Source organism: Lepisosteus oculatus, chromosome 2 (genome assembly GCF_040954835.1).
Source record: "Lepisosteus oculatus isolate fLepOcu1 chromosome 2, fLepOcu1.hap2, whole genome shotgun sequence".
Classification (NCBI taxonomy): domain Eukaryota; kingdom Metazoa; phylum Chordata; class Actinopteri; order Semionotiformes; family Lepisosteidae; genus Lepisosteus; species Lepisosteus oculatus.
The window spans coordinates 69,015,371-69,041,487 of NC_090697.1; the positions used below are offsets into that span (position 1 = coordinate 69,015,371).

The following is a 26,117-nucleotide window of genomic DNA, read 5'->3' on the forward strand; positions in this document are numbered from 1 at the left end:
CTCAACTCCATGAATACAGACACAACTAAAGAGGTAGAAACAGCCTGGGGCATCTTTCTGTGTTCCTTCACTGGCTACTGCCTGCTCTATAGTGAACGTGCAATGACACTTTATCAGACTGCTGTTTCAACACAGGCAATGTGCTACAGCCAGAGTGGAACCATACAATCATAATGCGCAAGCCATCAGTTGTTTTTTACATTTTTTAAATAAAAAACAAATTCCACACAGTCCAAAGAAGTTCTCTAAAAATAGCCAAGACCCAGAAACCCAGCCATGACCTTTCGTGTCAGGGGACTTTTCTTGTTCACATAGAATGGCAGGCAGCCTGTGATCAGCACGTCAAACTGCGCTGTTTACTCTTTCAGCCCCTGTCACTTCCAGCATCTATAATTAATCGTCTCCTGCTGGGAGCTACAGCCACACACCTCTCAGATGAGACGCGTTGACATCTCACACTGATACCAGGCACAGGAGTTTAGCTGCTCCTGTGAAGGAAGGGTCAGAAAAAAACCCATCAGAATTTCTTTATTCCAAGAAACAGAAGATAAACGTGTTCTTCAATATTTCGCAATGTAGTCGTCTGTCCTAAAAAAACTTCGACTTACGACAAATAAGACGAGACCATATAGAAATCTCTTTATTGTGGAGAGACTGGATTTTTAAGCTTATGATGAAACTGCTTTATGGGAAAAATATGTAAGACATTCCTCTATCCTCTTTCAATACCAGACACAATAGCCAAGAAAAAGACTTGCGAAGACCATTTTTAATGCATTCGTATGCCACAACCTGTCTCTGTAATGTGGATGACACAGCTGAGAATTAAAGAAAGTGCTTTACTGTAAACAGACATCTGTCACACATAAAATGACAGAAACCAAGAAACATCTTAAAATAGCTCTTTCAAACATCAGTGTTAATACAGACTCCAAAATGGTCGAAATGTTCTCAAGAGATGTACTCAAAATTTGAGGAAACTTTCAGAAAATTTGTAAAAAGTCTAAATATGTCCAAATAACACAAAATGGATGTCATGGATTTTACATCGGTGGTATCAAATGGTAACTGCTTTCTGGTGAAACTGAACTTTGTTCCCAGGTCTCATACTGAAGCAGTTTCTCCTTTCTGCATCCTGTCAGGTTTTCAACCCAGGTGCAAATTATACTATTACTGTCCTTGACCGTGATCGGTCAGCATCAATGTTGATCTGGCCTCCCTGCTCTATTTTGGAATCAGTAATAGTAATTACAGTTCCAAAACCACTTCTTTAAATTAGCAGAGTTCACATACTCCTCTCTTCAAAACAATTAACAGTACAGATTTTAACTCCAGTAAAAATGTAACTCAATGCAGTCTTAATTGAGATGACCTGATATTTACTGCATGTTCAAACACATAATGGTTTTATATACAGGATTCTATAGTTAGTGCAAGTTGAATGAACCTGGAATGTTTACAATGAAGTGTATGCATCTGAATGGTACGTTAATTTTTAAAGATGATAAAAGATATCACATTCGGATTCTGTTGAGGGAGAATTGTACTGTGGGTTCATACCAGGTGTGAAGTGTTCCGATTTATTTTTTTTGCATCTGTGTGACATCTTGTATGTAACATGACTGTAGCCTTGTAGCTGAACAGTGTTGCAAAACTGGCAGTTCTGCAGTCATTTTATAATCAAGACCAAGAAAAATGTAGGTAAACAAGTTTATTTATTCATTTTTACTGGCAAATATAAATTACTGCTCCACGTTTTCACAGAAAAAATGCTTTGTTCTTTTTTTTTTTAAAGTCAACTTCCCAGCTCTAAAAATCAGTGCACAAAAACATCCACGTCGACAATTAACCTCATTCAACCTTTTTGAGAAGAGTATCTGCTTGAACACAAGAGGGTGTGAAGACTTCTACGCCCGTTTCTGCACACGTGTGTGGTGTTGCATGTGAGGTGCGGGGGAGCAAAATCTGAACAGAAAAAAATGGAGAACTCAAAAAGGCACAGAGAGCTGCAACAGGAACACACACAAAAAAACCCAGGATTAAAGGGACGAGTTTAAACAGACCTCCGTGTTTGTGTGATTTTGTTTAAGGCTGTTCCCTCTCCTTAAAGAATAACATGGAACAAAAACGAATCGTTCTGCCATCGGTAAGATGTAGCACGACAGCATACTGATTTGTGCAACTGTATTTGAAATAGCTGTCTTGTTCTTAATAACCACACCTGCTGCTGTGCAGATGTTAAAGCACCAAGGTCTATATAGACACCTATTCAGAAATGAGAAGTAAAGACATTATAATCCAGCATGGACATACACTTGACAGCCCTGTTCTCTTTCCCCAGCACTGTGAACGGTGTTGAATTTTACACCCGGAAAGACGGCGAGATCTGCAAGAGTGCTGACCAGTTAAAATACTGGGTCCGCTGGGCACCGGACCAACAATAATTAGAGTCCAATTATGACTCGGGAAAGGAGTGGCAGGTTGGCAAGCTGTAGTGCTTTAGAGTGAGGTTTCAGAAAGTGGACTTTTTCTGCACTCTTACTGAAAGATAAAAAGAAACGGAACTGTACAAACAGCTGTTTTAACAAAACCACCCCTCTCCCACCCCAGCCCGCACTCTTCCGGCCTTCGCCTCCCTCTGATGACAGCCACTCGGAGTAGCAAGAAAGCCCAAGGCTGGAAAAACTACTGGAAGCGTGGAAGATCCCAGAGCCCGTGCAAGGAACTAGGCTCTTAAGTGCAAAAGTATTTACTGGGACAAACCAGTCCATAAACCTGGAAAAATAAAATAGGATTCTTTTTTTTCTGTCCTGGGACTTTCGGTTTTAAAACAATTAGCAGCACACCATGTAATGAAGAATCCTGTTTCACGGAAGTTGCCTCCTAGGTATCCTAGTCGTGTCTGCAGTAGAATCGGTAGTAATGGAGCAGAGAGCTCAACTATAACACTGCCTATTCGAGCCAGCTTTGTAAAAGCCACATCATCCCTGTTATTGCTTCCACTTACATACTGTAATACATTTTCGTCCACATGTAGATTTTTTTTTTAAATGTGAATGAACCAATTGGTAGAAGATGCAGTTTCCCCATGCTTCACCAGCTTTACAATTTGTCCAGATTCGGGGATTTTCAACTCCCCCAAAACCCTAGAGCGCAGTCGCTCCAGACTCCTATGGAAGCATGCTGCAAGGGAACTCATGTGGAAAGGAGGTAGGTAGCTAGCCATCTTCTAAAGGCTTGAAGTTATAAAAATAGACCAACATTTAAAAAGCAAGGCCATGCCCTTTTAACAAATGCTTTAACTACTACAATTTATTCGAAACTTTCTGCCACAGGAAAAGGGTTTTTAAAAGCAAAACGCATTACAGTTATCTCCTTCATGAATCAACAGCAACTAAGATAAACACATTAAACCCTTGGTACTTTCGGAAACAATCGGCGTTACAACTGCAAAGACAAGATACTACATACTACCCTTTTTAAAGCTAATGCTAAATAATAATGCTTGAACTATTTACTCCGCAATTTCAGAAAAGTCAAAAACGGCAAGTAAGCAATAAGCAACCTTCTAAATATAGTTAAATATTTTTTTTAGTATTTTAGATATATAAATATTTTATATAGATATTTTGTAAGATATTTACATAAAACTGCTACATTTTGCTGAAATAATAAAATAGTTTTCTATTAAATAACGGACACTGAGCAGTGTCCCTGTGCACTAATGTTATACGCGAGGAAAGTGTTTTTTTTTTTCGTCACTCCCAACAGTGAGGTTCGAATCGAGGCGCCGGATGGAAAGAAATGAAGTCTTTTTTTTTTTCCTCCTCTCAGACGGCTAACGCCCTCGCACTGGGGGGTTCAAGCGCCGTTCCTGAACGGGAACTTGGTTTTAAACGGGCGTCTTGAGAGACACACCGGCCGCCTGCGTCTTGCCCGGGCTCGGAGCGGCCGGCGGGCCTCTCCCTCAGGCGCTCCACAAGCGGCGACGCAGCGCTACGGCGGCCGGGACTCCCGCCGTGAGGGGAGACGTGGAGAGGGACCGATTCAACATTATTGCACAAGCGCAAGAACCCGGGTCCCGCGCCAGAGACCAGGTCAAGACGGACGTAGAAAAGCAAGCACCCACTTCGGGAACTACTAACACACCTTTCACCTGCATTAAGTGCGTCCATGTCGCTTCAAATGGAATGTGCTTTTATTTAGTTAGGTTAGTCTTCCCTTCTTTTTTTTTCCTACTATATATAGGTTATCTGCAATTCCTGCCAAGAAAGATTTAGGCTCAGACAGTACACTGAGGCTTGTGGACTGTCACCAGAGAGAGGCGCAGGGGGACAGTGGAAGAATGCACCCCCCAACCCAACACACCCCCTCACAATCTCATGCTGCACATTGTTCTTCAGTTTTCAACAACGGTTTTTCATTATTTTCACTATCATAAAATTTAAAACGGCAGGCATTGGTCTAATAACGTGTAAGAAATGGACATAAGACGAAAACCCATGACCTACTGTGGTTTGGTTGTTTTTTTTTAAACCACAAAAGTTCTATTGGAAAGGGAGGCATCCACAGCCGCAGCTGTATAAATGACTGACTTGACCTCTCTCTTCAATCTCTGTGTGTCCAGACAATGACAGCAGTCAGAACAATACCAGCACAGCTGCAGGGCCTACATGGGCCCATCCTTCTGTGGCAAAATACATCGAAACCCAGTGGAGAAGCTGACGGGAGCACAGGGAGAAACCCGAGGCAAAAAAAAAAAAATCAAATAAACTTACACTGGATTTTGCACTAGCTGCAGTTTAAAAAAAACCACATCCCCATCCCCAAGTGCAAATGTCTTCAGATAATCACTGTCCTCACGCAGCTTTGGGACAGGAGCTGGCTGGGGGCCACATCCTCAAAGACTGGAAGGCTCAGTGTGGCGGGACAGGGTGCCAGAGAGGGTTAGGCAGAGGCGCAGCTGGAGTTGGTTGGACCAGATTGGACTCGTGTTGGGGGGTGGGGGTGGATCACGGCGGGCTTGAGGGCAGAAGCCCACCCAGGCGGGTGAGTTCTTGCATCCGACTGGGACCAGACGAAGCAGAGCGAGGGCGGAGGGGGCCTAGGTGCAGGACGGCGAAGAACAGATGGGCGCGGGCCAGGTCTGACTGCAGATCACGTGGGCTGGATTCAACGGAGTGGGCGGGCTCACGGGTCAGGCGTGACTGTTTCTGATTGGACCGGGCGAGGCGGCAGCTGCTGGGGGTGGGGGGCGGGGCTCCTGCTCTTATAGGCTGCAGCCCAGGGTCTTGGTGTGCGCAGCCGAGAGCTGCTGCACTTTGAGTCTGCGCAGGCTGGCGCTGGAGTAGCCCTCGTCACTGCAGCTGCTGCGCAGGCTGCCCCGCTCGTCAGAGTCACTGACGCTGCTGTTGCTCCACTCCAGGTCCCCCATCAGGTAGTCTGTGCCTTCAACGTCCACGTCAATCTCCTCTGGAAGACAACACACACAATCAGGGCGCCGCGCCCCACGCACAGACAGGACGAATGCCTGTGTTGGTTGTTTACCGCTCCCTGCAGCCAAGAAAGGACAAAATGCCAGCCCCCACTCAAAAGGCACATGCTTCCAGTTGTGACGGCTACTGTGCAAATACCAATCCCATCCATCCATTTTCCAAACACTATCCGATACAGGGTCACTAGGGGGCTAGAGCCTAGTCCAGCAAGTAACGGTCACAAGGAAGGATTCACCCTGGACAGGATGCCAGTCTCGCAGGGCACACATAGACACCCAATTTTCCCAGAAGCCAATCAACCCATTAATATGCCTTTGGATTGTGGGAGGAAACCGGAGACCCGGGAGGAAACCCACACCAACACAGGGAGAACATTCAAACTCCACACAGACAGCACCCAGGGCCTGGAACTGCACCCAGGACCCCAGTGCCCGGGACGAACCAATGCTAACCACTGCGCCACCCTGTGGAAATATCCCTTTAAGGTTCATATAAAAGAAATATAGGGTGTAAGGTCACTAGAACTATTATAATAATACAACCTCATAGGAGAAACTTACGTAAAATGTCATAACTCTGCAGGACTCTGCATGTGTCTCTGTGGGGGTGGGGGTACTGCAGAGAAGCAGGTGAAACGTTTCCAGTGGTGAAGACAGAAGGGATGATGGGAGAACAGAATAGCTGTACAGCTCTCAGGGCAGCTGCCTGCGTACAGGGACAGTGACTCCCGAGAACCAGGGGTCGTGAAGACCAGTGAAGGTGCCCTCACAAAGCAGGTTTCTTTCAGTACAAACCCAATGGCATCTTCCTTCAATCTTTGTTTTGGGGTCTTGTTTCCCCCCTCACGGCACGTCAGTTTCAGAAGGGTGGGAAACAGAGTGGCGCTGCCAGTGCGCCGCGGCCGGTCTGCTCACCCTGATCCGAGTCCGATTTCTCGGAGGACATGGTGGAGCCCACGCTGTCCATGCGTATCCGCTCCACGCCCAGCTGCTCCAGCCGCCGCCTCAGGTGCCGCTGCTCGCGCTGCAGCTGGTCGATCTGGTGCTGTGCCCGCCTCTCGCTCTCCTCTAGCTTCTGCAACAGGCGCCACCCCCCCCCGCTGGTCAGACGTCTGCCCTCTGTACGGACACGCCCCCTGCTGGTCACACTCCTGCCCCCTGCTGGTCACACACCTGCCCCCTGCACACGCACATGCTCCCCTGCTGGTCACACACACCAGCCCTCTGCACACGCACACGCCCCCCGCTGGTCACACACCAGCCCTCTGCACACACACGCCCCCTGCTGGTCACACTCCTGCCCCCTGCACACGCGCAGACCCCGCTGGTCACACACCTGCCCCCTGCTGGTCACACTCCTGCCCCCTGCACACTCACAGAGCCTGCTGGTCACACTCCTGCCCCTTGCACACGCACAGAGCCTGCTGGTCACACACGGCGCCCCCTGCTGGTCACACACCTGCCCTCTGCACACGCGAAGACCCCGCCGGTCACACACCTGCCCCCTGCTGGTCACACACCTGCCCTCTGCACACGCACACGCCCCCTGCTGGTCACACACCAGCCCTCTGCACACGCACACGCCCCCTGCTGGTCACACACATGCCCACCGCACGGAGGTGCTGGAGGAGTTAGGCTGAAAGTGGCCCTGACACCCCGTGGCACTAACCAGAGGGGACCGTGCTCTTACCTTGATGTGCACTTTTGCTTTCATCAGTAAACTCAGGGTGGTGTGCCTGTTGGAGTCTGGTCCCAGGGGAACTAGGGATTTCAAGCGCTCCAAACACAATCGTAAATGGGCCCGTCTGAAATAGAAGGAAAAAACAGAAATATATAACGACACACTTCAAGGCATGCCTTTCAGAGTGTTACTAAAATTAAATGCCATGGGGCTTTTTTTACGAGCTTGCCTGACACTTGACAACCCTTCAGCACTCATGACACATTTGCTTACTGTCCCTAGACTTTCCTCCACATCCATTTTTTTTAGGTGTCGTCTCTTTCCAGAAACTTCATTATTTTATTGGCAGTAAATGGCAATGATGTACACTAATGAATATTTTGAATGCAGTGCCCGAACATTTCTATATACACTTCTCTTGGCCCCTGTGGAGAATCCCCGTGACTGGAAAGCAACAGGACCTTTCTGAAGATGGGGAAAAAAAAAACAGTATTTTTTACTTTTGCCTTAATTTGCCAAGTTACACTTCTACTTTCGATACTCTTTACTCATAAACACCCAGTTCTCCATTTGATTTTACCATTACAACCCATACTTCTCCAGGGGCACTGAGGATAGAGGTGTCCTGCGATCCACTGTGTATTCTGGCACAATGAAACCACGCTTCAGGACGACATTTTCAAGTGACCCCTATCAACTATTGCTCAATGTCATGACAATTTCACATGACTGGGTCTCCTCTGCTTCTGCCAAATGGAGAAGATGAAAATCAATGTGCAGGGACAGACATGTCATGGCCTTACATTTTCATAATATTTTCCGACCCACACTGCCTCAACTAAAACATGCTGTCACTTATCTCTGCACTGTAGTATCTCTTTGAGGAAGACATGCTTACGTGACTCAACAGGTGCTGTACGTGACTCAATTTCATTGTACGCATGACCAAAGCATTTCAAGTATGGACAAACCAGAGCTTACTAACATTTCTGTGGCCATAGCCATTATGAAAGTGTAAAAAAATGGAAAAAAAAAAATCTTGAAAAGAGAATAACGCCGCTACAAACATCCAAACGTCCGTGCAAAAGGCGATACTGCAATTCATTGGAATTGGAAAAAGATGTCTGGGTAAGTAAACTTTGCAAAATAGGGCTGTAGGCATGGCCGAGTAACTCATTCAACACTCTGAATCTTAGATTATACTAATTTATAATTTCCATTGTCTTCTTAAAAAAAAAAACTCAGGACAAGGACAACAGTGCTAACCCCCAATGGTGAGGCTGATCAGCTAGCCTCTGTTCCAGCCAGTGCACGCATCTTTAGGAGATCAGATCATACAGCTGCCCGTGCAGCTCTGCCTGACCAAACCTGGGCAGAAGTGCCCAACTTCCATCAGACCACTTCAGGACAGACTGTCTTAAATAACCCATCACTTCGCAACAGCCTCCCTTTCTAACAGCACCAAAAGGTGGAACGCTATTGAGAGGCACATGCAGTTCTCCTATACTGTACGTGAGCCCCAGGCAGCCTTCATTCCTCTCTGTGCACTGGGACTCTTCCTACTGACACTTTTCACAGCTGCTCCAGTCACTGGAGGTCACCTGCCACATGATCCCTTCTTACATAAGAGCGCTCAGGACGGTTTCATCTGCTGTGGGCGCAGTGGAGATACGATTCCCTGTTGCTTGTGTCAGGCCATGTGGGTGTGTGTACTGTCTGTGTGTGCGTGCCTGCTGGTTCGTGTGCGAGACAGAGGAATGAGTCAAGCGCGTCATACAGGTGAGGCTAGGGCTTTGATCAAAGGGTAGGTCACAAGACGGGAAGACCAGATAAAGGAAACAGAACAGAAGTCAGTACCTTTCCAGTAATCGTCAAAATAGGATTCCCGAAAGAGATCTTTGCATTGCTTAACTATACAAATGCAATATAATTCACGTAATCAGAACTACAGTAAGACCTGTACAGGCACTATAAGCGTATTTTAAGTTCTCAGTAATTAAGACAGAGGGACATGGTTATTACATTAAATAATTTCAATTAACTAAACAGATGTCTGCCAGTGTTTTTTTTTTGGACAATTACATTTGTGGTTATTGTGTATGAATAGATGGACTAGTTTTAAGCATGCAGTCAGGAAAATTGCAGGTTGATGAATACAGCAGTGATAATTATTTAAGGACATTTAACATGGATGCTGCCAAGAGTGAGCTTTATTCCTTTTATCACCACATATTCTGGAATGACGAGTGAAAAAGTATCGAGACGAAATGTTTCCGATTCGTACACTAAGAAAGCCATCACGCACGCCAACAGGAGAGAGATGGTTTCAACACCCCTACTGCCTAGCATCACACAGACTGTGCTAATGGTGTGTAGAAAATGGCAGAACAGCTACTTCTGTAGATTAATGGAGAACAACACCAGATGATATTTAAAAATAACTCCAGGCTCATCACACAACCAAGGCTTCTTTTCCCTATTATTTTAACGGGCAGCGCAGTGGTGAGATAGTAAGCACTGCTTCCTCTTTCATGTCCTAAGTCTGCTTCCAGGCTGGGTACCTTCTGTGTGGAGTCTGCATGTTCCCCACATGCTACCATAGGCTTCTCTAGGTGCTGAAGTTTCCTTCCACATTCAAATTCCAGAGAAGCCCCATCTTTTGCCTGGCGTGAGGTGTGTGCCTGTCCTGTCTGCCAGGTGGCTGATTCTCAGGCTAACAGATGATGTTTTAAGCCACTGCTTAATCTTTCCTTGATCTACTGCAAAGCTCAGTTTGGTAAGCGAATCATATAAAAGTGTTCTAGAACTAAAGGCAAGGGAAAAGGAGCAGGCCCACCACAATCTCAGAAGTAACCTTTATGGCCAGCCACAATTATTCTTGAAAGTGTGAAGTGTGAAGTGTGAAGTGTGTAGGCAGGTAACAAGACTTCCTTGGGAAACCACTTCTTCCGTGACTAGAAGAAGAGAACTTTACTCCTTTCCTCTTCTGCTGGGTGGCTGTGAATGATCTCTCAGGACAACAGCGCAAGCGAAACCCCCTTTCACGTCAGCCAGACATCTCCCCCCCCCCCTCCACCCTTAGCTAGGACGATCTCTCGTTCCAACACGGGCGTCAGCTCTCCACCACAGGAGACAACGGGCAAGCCCAGTGCGGGCCAGCACTAACACTTAAAGCCCTTTCAGGCTGCACGGCCTTAATGCCAGCTGGTCTTCTGAAATGGGAATGTTCTATTTTTAAAAGTGTAAGGATCTCTGTGAAAGTCACAAACGACACCAGAGCCAGCCTGCGTCTGCACCTCTGCCTCTTTCACCTCCGCGGGTCTATTCAGACTGGGGACGACGGTTTATTGAGAATGGGCTTTATTTGGGAAGCGGGGGAGCAGGCAGGGAAAGGTGGGTGTTGGTGTCCCGTGTCTGAGAGATGCCCAGTTCTCCCACTCTCCTCCAGCTTGACGTGGAGCCGGGCCAGTGTGGCAGTGCCCGCCTGAAAAGCCTCCTGGCTCTGCCGAGAGCTGGCAGAGACCATGTGTGCGCAGGTGCTGCTCGTGAACTCAGAGCTGTGCTTTTTTTTTTTTAGGTGAAAAAATGGAAGATGAGGGAATCTGTTAGTGATTCAAGGCGTATCTGTGCTCGGAGTCTGAGCTGCAGAGCCCAGTCAGCAAATCCCCCTCTCCTTATTTTAAAAACACTGCCCAACCACCCGCCCGTGGTCTGCAGCAGAGCGCCGACAGACAACAAGACGCAGCAGCAGAAGTCGGCCGGCAATTCCTCACCTGCCACCCTCATCACACTAACACCGGATTAAATCCGCACTGCCACTCGCAAAACAACTTTGGAACTCGGTGGAAGCTGTTGGTGTGATAGACACTTCAAGTTCTGGGCTTTTTAATTCACAAATGGTGGGGGATGGGGAAAGCAGAGGTTTTGAATCCAGGCTTGTCCTGAGCCACAACCAGAACTCTCCTGCAATGGCAGGCCACGCCAAATCACTGCCCGTTTCCTGACAACGCCTCCCACCAGCCCAGACAAACAGCAGGTTAGTCTCGTGTGTGTGTGTGTGTGTGTGTGTGTGTGGCCGTCTAATGCCCGCTCTGTTCTAATCTGCAACAGCAGGTTCTTCTCGTTTGGGGCACATGCGTGTGGCTTTGTAATGACTGCTCTCTTCTAATCCTGCAGACGGATCATTGCTAATGAGCCAGGCCCCCGATCCCTGCGAGCCCTTGCCACGCCTCGTCTCCCACGCGCTACCTGCCCGGCCCACTTCCCCTGCTGCAGGTGTGCTCTGCGCCCGGCTGCGTTGCACTGGGACATGCGAGAGGAAATGGCAAAAAAAAAAAGTGATGCAATAAATCAAGGCCCTATAGCACAGCGGAGATCAGATCTCCACTGCTGCATTTAAACCGCACTGAGAAAAGGAAGAGCATGGAAAAGGATGTGCAGGAGTAATATTTTTGATAACAGATTAACCAACAAACAGCAACGGAGTTTAGCCAGGACTTGAAAATCCCTCCTTCACATTTTTGGCCTATTCAAGGGTGCTGGAGATTCGGGGGTCCCAAATGATTTTTGCGAAATGCCGGGGCAAGGAGTTCGAGTCTGTTCAGTTCCCACGCTGGCAGCGTTGAGGAGTGGGGTCTGGGGTGTGGGTACAGAAGGCTGTGGAGTATGATCATACACATCCCAACAAACAGGCCAACTCCCCCCTGCTCCTACTACTGACCGGCCAGGAGGAAGAAAGAGAATATCGGATATCGTGTCTTAGGACGAATACAGACTAATTAAAGCAAGATTTGTTTTGTTCTCTCCTTCTTTGCAACGCCCAAACCGGAGTCTTAAAAATCCGAAGGCAGGAGATCTGCCCCCCTCTCCGCAGTGCTCCCAGGCACGCTCTGGCAGCCAGACAGACCCCATGCTGATAAATCCCTGACATATGGTGACCCTGAAACTCAGACATCATCCCTAGAATCTGCATCCCTTAAGACATTCACCTGGGCCTGCCCTGCCCTGCCCTGCATTAAGACGGCACAGCCTGGAGCAGTCTCCCCATGCTGGCTGGACACCACAAGCCTCACAACCTAGAAAGAGGAGGAAATCTCTGGCATTATTTATTTTTGCCTAATTTCTCAGCTTTGAGAAAAGAGCCTTTAAGATTACAATTTTGAAGAACATCCATTATTTCTGTTTTGATGCAGAGGCAGGAGCTCAGAGATTCATGTCCTCATTACAGATTCCATATCTACTGTTTTGCATCAAACGTACTTTTTAAGGTGTTTTTCTACCCTCCATAGCAATGCAGTGCGATTGCACTACTCCAAAGCAGGTTACAGTGTAGGCTTTAATAATTTATTATTACTTTCTTACACTTACAAAGCAATTTACAGGTAATGGGCAGCCCCATCTGGATGATGCGACAGCAGCCATAGTGCCCCAGTATGCTCACCACATACCAGCTATCAGTGGGGAGGAGAGCAGAGTGATGAAGCCAGTTCAGACATGGGGATTATAAGAAGACCATGATTGATAAAGGCCGGGGGGGGAACATGACCAGGATTCCGGGGTTATACTCTTTTTGAGAAATGCCCTGGGATTTTTAATAACAATGGACAGTCAGGACCTGTCTTTAACATCTCATCTGAACAACGGCACCTTTTTTACATGATAATGTCCTCATCACTACACTGGAGCAAACAGACCACACTCCCTACTGGTCCCATTAACACCTCCTCCAGCAGCAACCTTAGATTTTCCAGGAGGTCTCCGACCCAGGTACGGACCAGGCTCACACCTACTGGGCTTCAGTGGGCTGCCAGTTGCAGGGCAAGATAATTTATGGCGGTTTATCTTTGATATTGGTCTCATTGAAGGTGCACAAGAACCAGATGTGTGCTAAGTGTTAAAATGGGTCACAACACCCATTTTAACACTTTCGAGAGCACAGGCTTTAGTATGGAAATACTTCCCCCAACTTTACCTAGGACGGCAAATGTTTCCCTGAACGTGAACAAGAGCTGACAAGACTGCACGCAAAGCGGTAAGGAGATAACCGCTATTATCCAGAAAAGGGGAAACTCTGATAAAGGGAGAGGATGTCAGTGAGGGGTTGTTGCATGTGCAGCTTACTCAATAAGTGATTAGAGGGAAGAGGCAGGAGCCACACCTGACAGAGCACAAAGGGACCCATCTACTGTGCAGGGGAGAGCTAGACCTCCATAGGTTTATTGCTCATCAGTTTGTCTTCCAGTCTTGATCACGCAGAACTTAAGTACGCCAATAGAAAGTTGCAGGGAAAGATAAGTTTGTTTAAGCAAACACGTCTTTCAATTAAATCACTCAGAGCTCAGATAAAACTCAAAAGAAAGAGTCCTATGGCCCTCAGTTAATCGTGGCTGATGGGGTGGAAAAAAAAAACAAATCCAGCTTCTGTAAGGAAAGGGTGAAGGAGCAGGTGGAACACCAGTCAGGGCACTGATGGGATCAAACAGGATGAAGTTGAGCCGGAGAGATCATGAGGCGTCCTGTGCATTCCTGTGGAGACGGTGGTACTGGAGAAACTTGGCCCTCCTGCCCCAGAATGACAGCTCTGTACCCCAGGGTGAAAGTACACCCAGACATGCACAGTGCGAGAGGAGTGCCCCTTAAAGACACATCAGTACTTTAATCTTTAGTGACTCAGATTCCCATCCATTAACCCATCTGTTTTTTTACAGAACAACGAGAACATAAAAAAAAGAGGTTAATTCCCCGACAGAACAAGACAAAAACAAAATCACAAGCACTACTCTGCATGTGACCTCTGACCTGGCCCATTAGTTTCGCCTGTCAGGAGTGATAGCAGGAGAGAGGGCTGCTCACAGCACGCAAGAAACGTAGAGGGCAGGCAGTCTGCCCACCTCTGCCCCGCCAGAGCAATCTAACGCAATCGCACTGTCATTCCGGTACACGTCTGTCATGCCAGGACACCAGTCTTCGGGCAGTCTCCGCCGACAGGAGCCAGGGCCCGGACAGGACAGAGCCGAGCAGCGCTGCAGCCGGACCAGGGTCCCTCTGCCGGCTGGAGCACGAAATGAGTACCGACGAGGTGCCACTGAAACCGTTTCACCGCGCATGAACGCTGCTCCGCACGCAGCTGGGTGGCAGATGTGTGTTCTGGCAGGAACAATAGCAGACACCGATAAAAATGGCCACAGTTTAAAGCTTGCAAGAGGGCTGCCGGTTGAAAAACTAAATTGATAGGACATTTAGCCAGTTATCACAGCTTAGAAGCATTGAGCTTTTTTTTTTGTTGTAAATACACAGCCGTAGATCCAATTTAAAACTGGCCAGAGAGGTGTCTTTACTCTATGCGTTGTTTCCTTAAATACTGGCGATGTAAAACACTCGCTTTCAGCTGACATACAGCCAAAACTAGTTTCTTAAACTCTCACAATTTTAGCAAGAAGAGAGAAAGAATAGTTCTGAAAGGGGCAGACCAAGCAGTTGTTTAACCCACAGGTCATTCTTCCTCCACTCGCTACAGAAGAGCAAGAGTCTAGAAACTGTGAGGAGTGTGAACAGAGGACCATTCACAAAGCCGAGGGGCAGCGAAGGCACTGGGACCTGACTGCCGCCTGGACAGTTACAGCTGGGACCTGCAGTAACACCAGATCGGCTCTTCATTCGCTACATCTGACCACGTTAGATTTTGTAGAGTGAAGGCTTTCGGCTCTGAAGACTACCTCCACGCGTGAATACGCGTTTTCATGAACTCGAAAATAAAAACGTATATTAATCATCCTTACACTTATATAGTGCTTTTCTGGACACTCCAAAGCACTTTACAGGTAATGGGGACTCCCCTCTACCACCACCAGTGTGTCGCCCCACCTGGAAAATGTGACGGCAGCCATAGTGAGCCAGTACTCTCACCACACACCAGCTCTCAGTGGGGAGGAGAACGAGTGATGACACCACATCAAAGACGGGGATTATTAGGAGGCCATGATGGGTAAAGGCCAATGGGAAAGTTGGCCAGGACACCAGGGTTACACCCCTACTCTTTTCAAGAACCGCCCTGGGATTTTTTTTATTGAGTTTTTTATTGGTCACAGGGAGTCCAGCAGAAGCCTTAGTTTTTCCCCCAAGAGGTCTCCCATACAGGTACTGGCCAGGCTCCCACCTGTTTAACTTCACCGGGTTACCAATTGTGAGCTGCAGGGCGATCAGCTGCTGGCTGCTAATTTGACATTAGTAAAATGTCAAATTTTAAAATGTCAACTCATGGAGTTGCAGGACTCCACCTCTTCAGGTCCTTGATGTCAGTCCTTGCAAACAAACTAGCTTCTTCACTTGCTGAAAACAAGCTGTTCCTACCTTCTGCCCCCACCTCAAAAACAGTGAACTGCCTCTACATGCTGTATGTTTCCTTTCTTTAAAAGGTCAAGTCACTGACCTTCGCTGATCCCTGTTAACCGGGACTACGCAGAGAATGACCTACAGTAAGTGTAATTAACTCTCAAGACTAAACACTTCCCTGTTAAGGAAAAAGAAAGGGCAGGACTTGCCCCGCAGAACGTACACATGACTCTCACAAACACGCCAACAGCAGATCAGAAGGCTAAATAAAAAAGAACAACATCATGACTCATTAAGCAGAGATTCAATAATTCCTTTTCAGAACGCCACTTAAACCACGCTTCAGTTTACAGCAGAAGGACTGCTCCCTCTCCCCTTCTGCACTGGATCACATCTGTCATGGCAGAGGCCTGCACACACTCCTATCAGAAATCGGGGAGAGTGGGCAACACCGGTTGTTTAGGTTTCGTATTCCATCCTGCTGCCCTGGAATTCAAAGAATTCCAACAGAGCCCCGCGCGCGCAGACAAAAGCCTTCTGGCGCGGGTTCACTGGGTTTGCTCGCTGGCTGCCCCAAGTTCCAGTCTCAGGCCACATGCAAGTCAAGAGGAACTGAACGAGTTTACCATCCCCACGCCCAGAAGATGCAGAAATTCATCACAGCATCCCTTGTGCTGCAATTTAAGTGTTATAGTTGCCAACACTGCCTAAACCCTACCCTTGCTAATTGTGTGCCCTAATACAATAGTTCTCAAACCACATAAGAATTAGCCACTGCTCATTAGTGAAATGAATATTCATTACCTATTTAGCTACCATGTAGAATCTTTAAACCTTTCCAAATGTTTGTTCTGTTTGCATTCCAGACAATTATATTGCAATTATTAAAAGAAAACAGAACTGGAATTTCCAGAAGGATTCCATTACTGTAGCTCTCCGTAATCACAGCTCTTTTGAGAAAACAGAAATGTATGCAACACTTGAACGTCAAACCTAGGTAAATAAGCTTTCTGTGAAATGAAGACAGCCCTTTTATTGTGTGCCTGGAGTTCATTAAATCTATACAATCCATAGAAGCTTTCCCATTCGACAGCCACCCCATTGCTTTCTTTCCAATGCATTATTCAAAGCCAGCCTCCACAACTGTACACAATATATCTTGGCTCCCGAGATGTGCATGGAGTCTTTTGTCCATGCAAAACGTGAGTGCAAAGCTACATTGATGTCACAGGAAAAGTTTGCATACATTATTATTACAATCGGAGCAAAGAAACCCCTTTTCACATCTCTGCAAACTTCACGCAACCCATTCATTTGCGTGCCCATTGAGGTTTCTCCGTAATGGAATATAAATGAACATGCCGTTTATTCCAGCCTGCCTACACACACACACACACACCCACTCCCTCCCACCCACCTGCATTCGCCAGTTGAGACGGACCCTTTCAGTGCCAGAACCATTCATTTGGTTTCTGCTCTATGAGCATCAGAATTGCAGACTTATCCATCGGGTTTGCTCAGAAGTTATATTCTGTAAAAACCTGCCCTTCTAGTTGGATCTTAAAGCAAAACCAGGAATGGTGCTCTTAGAAAGGCATTTACCCCACATGGTGATGTCGAAGGGGCCTAGCCGTATTCTGGCTATATTCAGCATTGGTTTCTACGGAACTTGTAAGCTGACATCTCCGAATGTCTTTCCAAAGATGCAAAGAGCTAATAATGTGGCAGAATGTATTCTATTATGGTTACCGACAGGACTGTCTTAATGTTGTTTTAAATTGCTTGAGGAGTAATCGTTCACAGGTCCAGATTGCCCAAGACAGAGGCAAAGAACATCAAACTCATTCTTCACTGTTGCAGCACAGACAGTATTTCTACAGAAAGGACAAGTGTGCAGGATACTGCGAAATCAACCACGCACTAGGTCAGCCGTCAAGTGAAGAAATACCTCCGTTTCTAAAGCTCTTCACCACCCCAGGCAGTGCACCAGGGCTTCTCTCAGATCACATATTTATTCATGTGTTTCAGGAGAGATGGAAAGAAACGCACAATGATGGCACCTGGCAAGAAGTGGCTGTGGGCCTTACCTGTTCTTCTCCATTTCATTGTGCGATGACCTGCAGAAAGGAAAAAAAAGAAAACACATTACAATTAACATTAACTCCGTCGTCCAAATTCAAAACGGTGATTTCTCACTCAATACTGCAATAACGGAAAAGGCAGGCGTTGAAACGCTAGGTAAAAGCTATAAAAGTACCCCCTGACATTATCAAGACACTGCCATTAGATGTTCGAGACATAGGCAATCAATAAATTAGTTAAACAACATAAGAAAATCGCTGGAGGGACCATCATCAGCACACAAACGTTGCTTATTCTCTTTAATGATGAAAAGAGGCATCATAACAGCAAACATGAGCTTGGCTAAGAAACACTGCAGTAAAGCATCACATGTAACCAGGAGGTGACGCGTGCGTGTCAGGCATAACTTCTATGCAAACCCAGTTCAGAGGCCATTTTACATGCAAAGACCAGGCAGCCTCAGAATTTGTGGTGCTGAAAACCGAAAAGAGGAAATAACATAATGCTCGGTAGCCACTGTGGGTGCACAGACAATGCCGTTTCCCCAGTTTCAGACAAGAACCTGCATTGCCCAGCTGCGCCATGTGGAGGAGATGACATCATCCCTCGCCTCTCCATCTGCAAACAGGGCAAAGCCACCCAATCACGGTGCCCGGGAGGCGGGCCCTTCTGCTCACTCACTAGCAGAGGAGTGGGCTCCGGCAGCTGCCTCAGGGAACATGTCAGACTCAAAGGACTGGCCCATCACAGGCTGCATGGAAACAACTGGCTTTGAAACCAACGCCCTCATCAAAACCAAAGTTTATAGCACTGAAGCAGCAATGGAAGGGATTACAGGAGCACTACAAGTAGACAGGCCTGATATTTCCTTTGGCTCTATCTTATCCTGACACTATAAACCCCAGGCAAGCCTGAAGGTAAACTTAGCAACCGTAACCAAAAACAAACAACTGAGGGCTGGTGTAATTTAACAGCGGTGGGGCTAGTTTACTTATAAGCGTGGCCTGCAAGTCCATCGAGTGACTGTCTGCAGCATCACATGGCTTTGCAATCTGGGATCGCGAAAGTCTGGGTTGAATATCTGAGTCTGTTGCCCTCCGCACCCTACCCTGAATAATTTCACTCCAGAGCACCGCTCCATGCTTTTGACCTGCTCCATGCTGTTACGCTAAAGCGAGGAATGTGTAACAGGCTGGAGAAGGTTTAACTGTAAAGCTGGAATAGAAAAGGCACTGGAGCTGCAGCTCAGCAACCCCCACCCCTCTTCAGGCTTCCCAAGTTCCCAAAATACCCTGCCTTGGCGTCCTGCACCCACCGTGAGCCTGCAGCTCCTGCCCCCTGACCCCAGACAAGATGACACGATCCCGGCTGGAGGCAAAACGCACGATGAGGATCACTGACCAGCAGCTGGGGAACAGCACAGCTGAGGAATGGACAGTGGCTGGACCCTCTGCGTTCATTTTTGGGACTTACAGAAAAGTCCTTCAGTGTTTCTACGCTATGCACATGACAAACATTCTCAGAGCGTGCAGCAGAGGGGTTCAATAAAGCCAGCATCCCCTTCCCCCCCCACCGTGATGTAACAAAAGTGGCTTAAAATTTGGAAAGATCACCCAGCGTCTGCATTCTGACCCACGGTGAGGCGCTTCTCGCCAATCCACTGCAGAGCAGCTCAGCGATTGCACCAGTAACTAGCACTGCCCGGAATAAGCTTCTCCTCTCTCAGCTCACCGCTACTCTTACAGAACCAGAGGGCACCCATCGCGTGCTGCTCACCCACGTGCACGACTGGGGCTAATTAACGACGGCGGTTACAAACTGCAGCAGCACTGAAGCCCACAGCACGTGGTAAAGCAGGCCTCCAAGACAACATCCGAGGAAGCAGGGAAAGTGCCACCAGTCCCCACGTGCTCACACACGGCATGTGCCTAAATATACACACCTGAAACCCAACCCGGCTTTCATTAAATCAGAGCGCATTCGACGATGATTGTCAATCATCCCGGCTAGGATGTGCCAGAATACCAGTGGGGAGGGATGGGGATGGATCGCCACCGGCAACCTCATCTTAAAATAGCCAGGCGTCTTTATCCACCCCCCCGGCTCAGGCTCAGGCTCGGATTGAAAACCCAAACGGGGCATGGAGCCGGGGTGAAGGGCAGAGCAGTGCAGACAGGGAGAGCTCTTGGCTTAAAGTGCAGGCGTGCATGCGACCTGGGCCTTGGGAGAAAAAGCCGTACGTAGAGCATCACGATGAATACAGGCCTGTCCACACTGACAGCGCTGCACAGCAAACGCAGTGTGCAAGGGAGGCCAAAATGAGTATCAGAGATTAGGCAATGGATAATATCCGTCAATGTTCAACACCCACATATAATGCTATCTGCAGTAGGTTTTTTTGTTTTTTGCATAGTGCTATGGACTAAAAGAAACATACAACATTGTCAGGACTTCATTGGACAAATACGTAGAAGTATATGAATATCTATACACCTAATAAAGTTCACAGCTGCACTCCTGCTGTGGTATCGGACTGTTAATGCTGCTGAATAACTACCCAGATAGCTCAGACATTCACTCTAACTGGAGAAAGAGATGTTATTCGGTAGCAAACAACCTAAAAAAATGTGCACACTTCCTCCCATTCATTAGCAGTTTTTCCACACTGTTCTGTCTTAGCAGAACTTAGAAGCACCTTGTTATGATATTTCACCATTTAAATGGTGAATTGACAGACAAGCACTCGGGCAGCAGGTACAAAAAGGCTTAATGTAGAAAAGCATTCTTTGATATCTTCATTGTGAAGAAAGTTAGAAATGTCTGAGGACAGCCTTTACCCAGAAAGTGGAGCAGTGAAGACGTCCCTGATCTGCACAGTGACTCCCCAGGTGGGAGAGACTCTGTACGTTTCCTGTCCTGTGAGAGAGGACAGCAAGGGGGGAGGGGGCAGCTCAAGGGAAGCTGGAAAATCCCGATGAAAATCAGGAGCTGCAGGAGGAATGCAGGCAGCTCCTCTAACCTCTGCACTGTGACACTCTGATCGGCCAGGACTCCGAGAAGCGAGCAACATTTGACTTTCTTTCCGATTTGTCCTAGGCAGCTGGAAGCCTGGAATAAAAATGTTACTAGCTTCAGCTGGTCACAGAGGTGAAGCAATACTGTTGTGCCTGCAAGATAAGGCATGTAGGGTAATCACTCAAGAGGCGTCTTTCCAGGGCTGAGGCAGCTATAGACAAAACAAACCCATGAACTAGTACTCCCTCCTGAGATAAAGGTGACAGTGACCTGCGTGTAACCAGAGGTTACACGCAAGAAAATGGGTCATCATTTCAAACTGAGAAGCTTGTGGTGTGAACAACACCATCACAGCAAAGAGCAGAGCCATTAAGTACTGTCGGAAGCAGTTGAACTTTTGCGGAAGAGAGACAATTATTCCTGGCAAGGGACACAGCAACCAAAAGCTTGCCCTGCCCAAACAGGGTACAAAGATGGACTACACCCTACAGGGGACACCAGTTCATTGAAGCTCTGCTCAATCAATTTCCGTTTCCTGTTAGAGACCTAGTCTCTAAAAATCAGGTTGCTATTCACAGCTACGTCAGCCTGAGAAAGTAACACTTCAATCCTGTTTTATTCCGAAAGTGCGTTTTCAGAAATCCCCCACTATTACAACTCTCTGGTCACAAAGATAATGGAGAATGAGACCACCAACATCAAAGAGCAAAATGAAAGACACGTTTTTAAATTGGTAATTGCTACTTTAATATTCAATATATTAGAAATTAAATGAGAAATGTATTATTCATGCTTGCGTTTAACAGCTTGAATGTACAGTCACACAAAAGAATGACAAGATAGCAGTGTCATAGGGTACAGAAGAGTAAATAGGCCAAACCCACTATTTGAATAACTGAGGCTCCCTCTTACCAAGAAGATTAGATATAAATAGAGGTGACCCATAACTTACCCCTATTTAGCTTAAATATCCTGTTATCTACAGTTACATGCTTAGCGGCAATCCTACAACACAAGCGTGCAGTGTCTTAAGTTATGGGTCTTCAATTTCTGGGTAAATGCAGACAGATTTGGTCAAATACACTGCCCAGGGATGTTTCTCCACAAACACCTTGACTTGAGCCATTTCTCCAGTAATCCTATTTAACCCGGGCCACTTCTCTGAAACTCTCCAACTGGTTGCTTTGGTAAGAGAAAAATCAATTTTAGCAGCAGTGGTGTACAAATGTAATGTTTAAAATGGCATTTTATTGAATGATTCGGGCACAGGGTTGTGCATTACCAAACCAGCAAGCATGCAATGCTATTCAGAGGAATAACCAGGAGTATCAGATGGATCATTTGCATCGTATTACATTACAGAACATTATACTTTTGAAGGATTTTTCTTTGTCCCTACCTCCTTTACAGCTCTAGTCTATTTAATCATTTTGTCTCCTGTTGTTTCAAATTCAATCACTCTTGATCATCGTGAGTGCCTCTTTGTTTGCGTGCTAACAGGCTGACAATTGCGAAGACTTTCCGATGCCGAGAGTGAGGGAAACAGTCAAAAATTGTAGCAGTTCCTTGTGTTGGGGGGGGGGTCTTTATAGGATCATATGGAGCCAATATCCTGCCTTTCCACATCAGCTATGACAGGATTGCTCTTATCAGATTTTTGGCCTTGCACGCTGAACTGTCTAAGTAGAAGCAGCATTTTATGATGTGGCAAAGCTGACCAACTAATTCCTCACTGGTGCTCCACCCTCAACGACACAATGGGCAGTCACGCAAGGTGAGGCGTGTGAATGAAACGCACCGCTCGTTAAAGGCAATTTGATTTTCAACCCTTCGTATGAATTCTCTGCCCATCCTTTGCACCGATAATGCCTTTTAATAATAATAAAGATTACCAAGTGAATAAACGGATTCCAACAGCATTGTGAAGAAGATTGCACCAGTCAAACCTATGCCGTTTGACCACAGACGCCACAGATTCACAGCTGCAGACCTCAAGCCTGAGTCAGACTGTGTGACAAACGTCCATATGAAAGCTCCGAGATCAGGGTTGTTCCAGAAACCAGAAATGTATGCATAAAAAAAGGACCAACAGTTGTTCTCTTATACCACAAAGTTTATACACAAAGTTAGGGCAACATGGTGATGAAAGCCCATCACCGGCGGTCACATGTTAGTCAGCAGCAGATGTCGAAGAATGTTCACAGGTTTGCACACGATCAGTAACTTCCCTACAGGGAAATTAAACTTTGTGTGGTGAAAACTTGTGCTCTTGTGCAGGTCTTCCTATTATGTCCAGGTGCTATGGAACACTGCTGGCAGCATCAGACAAGGGAGAGGATGGGGGGTGTGAATTGAGATTTGTGGGTCGTGACCAATTAGAGCACTATGGAAATCAGGGGACCTCAGTCCTGGTTCCAGTGGGCTGGTGTGACTGCTGTTTTTTGGGGTTGTTAAAATGGTCCAGTTAAGCCAGTAACCAGCCGTGTTAGAACAGTCCTGGAAAAAAAAAACCCACAAACACACCAGCCCTGCAGGAGCAGGATTGAACACATTGGACTTACAGTAAGGAGGTTTGCACTGTATCCACAGTAATTTGAAGGTAAAGGATTGTCATTACCAACTCATGAAAAAAATAAAGGGTTTCCATACGCTCAAGGAAACGCATAACAAAAGTATTGCCATTAATTGGCAACATTTTATAGCGATAATACAGTTAAACGAAAGTAGATTTTTAATGAGGATGGAGACACGGGAGACAAACGGTAGAAGGTCCACTTGCGATTAAAATCCCATAATAACGTGCTATGAAATCTAATAAACGCATCCCTCCCTGGAATTTCACGGTAATTAATGCTTCATAACAGCGAAAACGTCCCCCTCCTCTCTAAATACGCCGATTTTAATTCCGACTACATGAACCTGAAAACCACGCGGAGTTTGAGCTCCAGTGTAATGTAGACCCTGGTCGCGTTGGAAACGTTAGCGCGGGCTGAGCGGGTCGCGAGCCTGCGAGATTGATGAGGGGGAACGAGCCGCCACAGTCGGCGCGTCACGGCTCCAAAGATGGCGCCCCCCACAGAACTGTCAAACCCGAGCAGAAGTGGCCGCTCACAGCTGATAGCGTTATCACGTACAGCTGGGAACAATTACATCTTTAGCCGAAAAATGTCCCGTTACCAAATCAGAGCGATGATTTGATTCCCCTGCCCCCCTCCTACAGTACATTCGTATTTTCCCCCACTCGCAACACAAATATAACCAGCACACGGTAAATACGTGTAAGGTGCAGAGTATCTCGGCTGTCCGCCTATACCAGCTCGTCTCACACGTAGAAGCTGTAGTTTAGGTGGGGACTGGACGGTCACACTCTCTCACTAGCTGGTCTCTAATGGAGACGGTGAGAACGCAGATCGATTAAATCAGCTGCTCCCTGTCGTGTTTAAATCCCACTTTTTTATCCATTAGGGGGGAAGATGTGAGATATACAGGTGTGACTATTCATTTTCAACTTGACCCAACACACAGACACTTTTGTTCCTAGAACATACTGCAGACAATGCCAACAAGTTAACTCAATTTAAACACACAGCGGATATGAATATACCTGCTGCTGGAATTTTTCTTGGTTTTATTCTTTCTTTTCAAGCTGTCTCTTTCTTTGCTGTTACTGTAGGGCAACATGGAGGCGTAACCGTGCTCTGCTTCTGGAAAACATATAGGGGAAAAAAAACAAATCAGCCGAGTAAATGCAAAAAGCTGTCATTACAGTCACGTCGTAACGTACAATTAAAAACAATCGACAGTCTCACAAGTGGAAGATTAGATCTTTCACCCAGAGACCACTGATAGCTCTTCAGTGCGAGGTGAAGATACGATCTCCCTCGCAACAACATTTATTTATTTTAATGAGGTGCTAATGTAACGCAGGGCTGTGTAGAGGCTACACTTGGCGGTTCCGCCAGGCAGCTCGCTGTAGCTCTAGCACACAATTCAGGCTGATGTCATCTGAACTCGAGTAAACCCGATGCTGAAACCACAACACATGACCGAGAGAAACAAACCCTTGTAAAGGGATGCGCTGAAAACAAGCCCCGGGCTGGCGTGATTGTAACGTCCCAACAGGACCAAAAACGGGATTTGTTCCATTTTCATGCATATCGTTTTGACAAACGTGGACGTGAAAAAATTGCTAGCAACTGTGGGGGGGTGGGTTTGCATGAGAAGAGTTATTAAAAGAAATGTAAATACATTTTACCATCACGGCATTTGTTATTCCTGTTTGTTTTCCGACTCCTTTACACAATCTATTTCTGTTCTTTAATGCTAACAAAACACCAGCACACAACAGCAACTTCTAGTGTTCGTGTGGGACAAAAATCAACGTCAACGTGAATTTCTTTGCGTGGTTTTACCTTCTGTAATGGTCATTTGGCGAAGATAAGGCTCGCAGGAGAGGCGATGTTTACAGTTTAAAAAAAGCAAATAAAAACGATGTGTTTACCTCTCTCCCTGCGCTCAAGGTACTCAGCCGCTTCAATCAACATCTGCACCATTCCGACAGCCGCCATTTTCAACAATAACAGCAGTAAAAACGTACAATCCTTGTAAGAAACGCTAAAATACACGAGCAGCGCCGTTATACACTTCGAGATTTCTCCTTGTTTTCTTCCTTCAAAGAGGTCTAGTATTTTCTTCTTCTAGGTAACCCCAACAAAAGATCGAAGATGGAAGCCGTTTTTTTTCCACTTCAAAACGGGGTCAAACGGAAGGATTTTGTCAAAAATAAATAACAGACACGGTATATTAATGTAGTAATACTTCGAAGATGAAGGCTTGAGAATGAAGCCGAATTATACCATACAATCCTTCGCGTTTTCTTTTAAAAAAATATCTTAATTCCTGTTAAGTTTCCTTCATTTGTTAATAAATAGGCTAAAAAAAGAAAAAAAACTGTTCACGTCGCAAGTTGTTTTTTTAGAAAAATAGGTTTTTATACAGTAACAACAACAATTTGTATTAATATAGCAGTATCTAGATCGTTTAATATAAAAGCGTTTTCGCGATTTAAAAAATAAATCCCAAACGAATATTTTAAAAAATGATAATCGGTCCGATTTTGAATTAAAATATTCTTTGTTGATCGACGTTCACCGCTCAGCTCGAGCTGCACCGACTGACAGCGACGAGAAACCGGCTTGTTTATTTAAAAAAAAAATCCAAAAAGAATCTCGACTACCAACGTCAACCGAACAGACTCCCCTTCTAGGTCCTGCCCTAAAAAGCCAACTCCGATTGGAAAAGATTATAGTCTGGTGATTCTGAATTGGACGCTCGGAATGTCAGTTTTACTGAGGTACAAAAACCTATGCTGTTGACAAGCTGTCAAAGAAACGTTGAACTTGGAGCTGTGCAACTGGTAGCTTTATGTCACCATTTTGGCTCGGATGTATCCTTTCCTCAAAGGACAAACAGGGTCTTAATCAGAGCCAAAATGTCTGCAGTTTCTAGATTGCA

At 46.3% G+C, this 26,117-nt stretch overlaps 1 protein-coding gene across 2 annotated transcripts; it reads right to left on the bottom strand.

The window, feature by feature from the left end:
* Positions 1–1,696: 1,696 nt before the first annotated feature.
* mxd1 (MAX dimerization protein 1) lies at positions 1,697–25,973 on the bottom strand. Of its 2 annotated transcripts, none has more exons than XM_006625542.3 (6): positions 25,105–25,973; positions 24,208–24,307; positions 17,594–17,623; positions 7,185–7,299; positions 6,410–6,569; positions 1,697–5,472 (listed from the first exon to the last, which is right to left on the bottom strand). In XM_006625542.3, exons 1-6 carry the CDS (start codon positions 25,169–25,171, stop codon positions 5,270–5,272), a joined length of 675 nt encoding a protein of 224 aa, XP_006625605.1. In that variant the 5' UTR covers positions 25,172–25,973; the 3' UTR covers positions 1,697–5,269. The 2 variants fall into 2 exon arrangements, with proteins under 2 accessions (XP_006625605.1, XP_015193593.1); XM_015338107.2 differs by lacking the exon at positions 25,105–25,973 and adding an exon at positions 25,016–25,100.
* Positions 25,974–26,117: the final 144 nt, after the last annotated feature.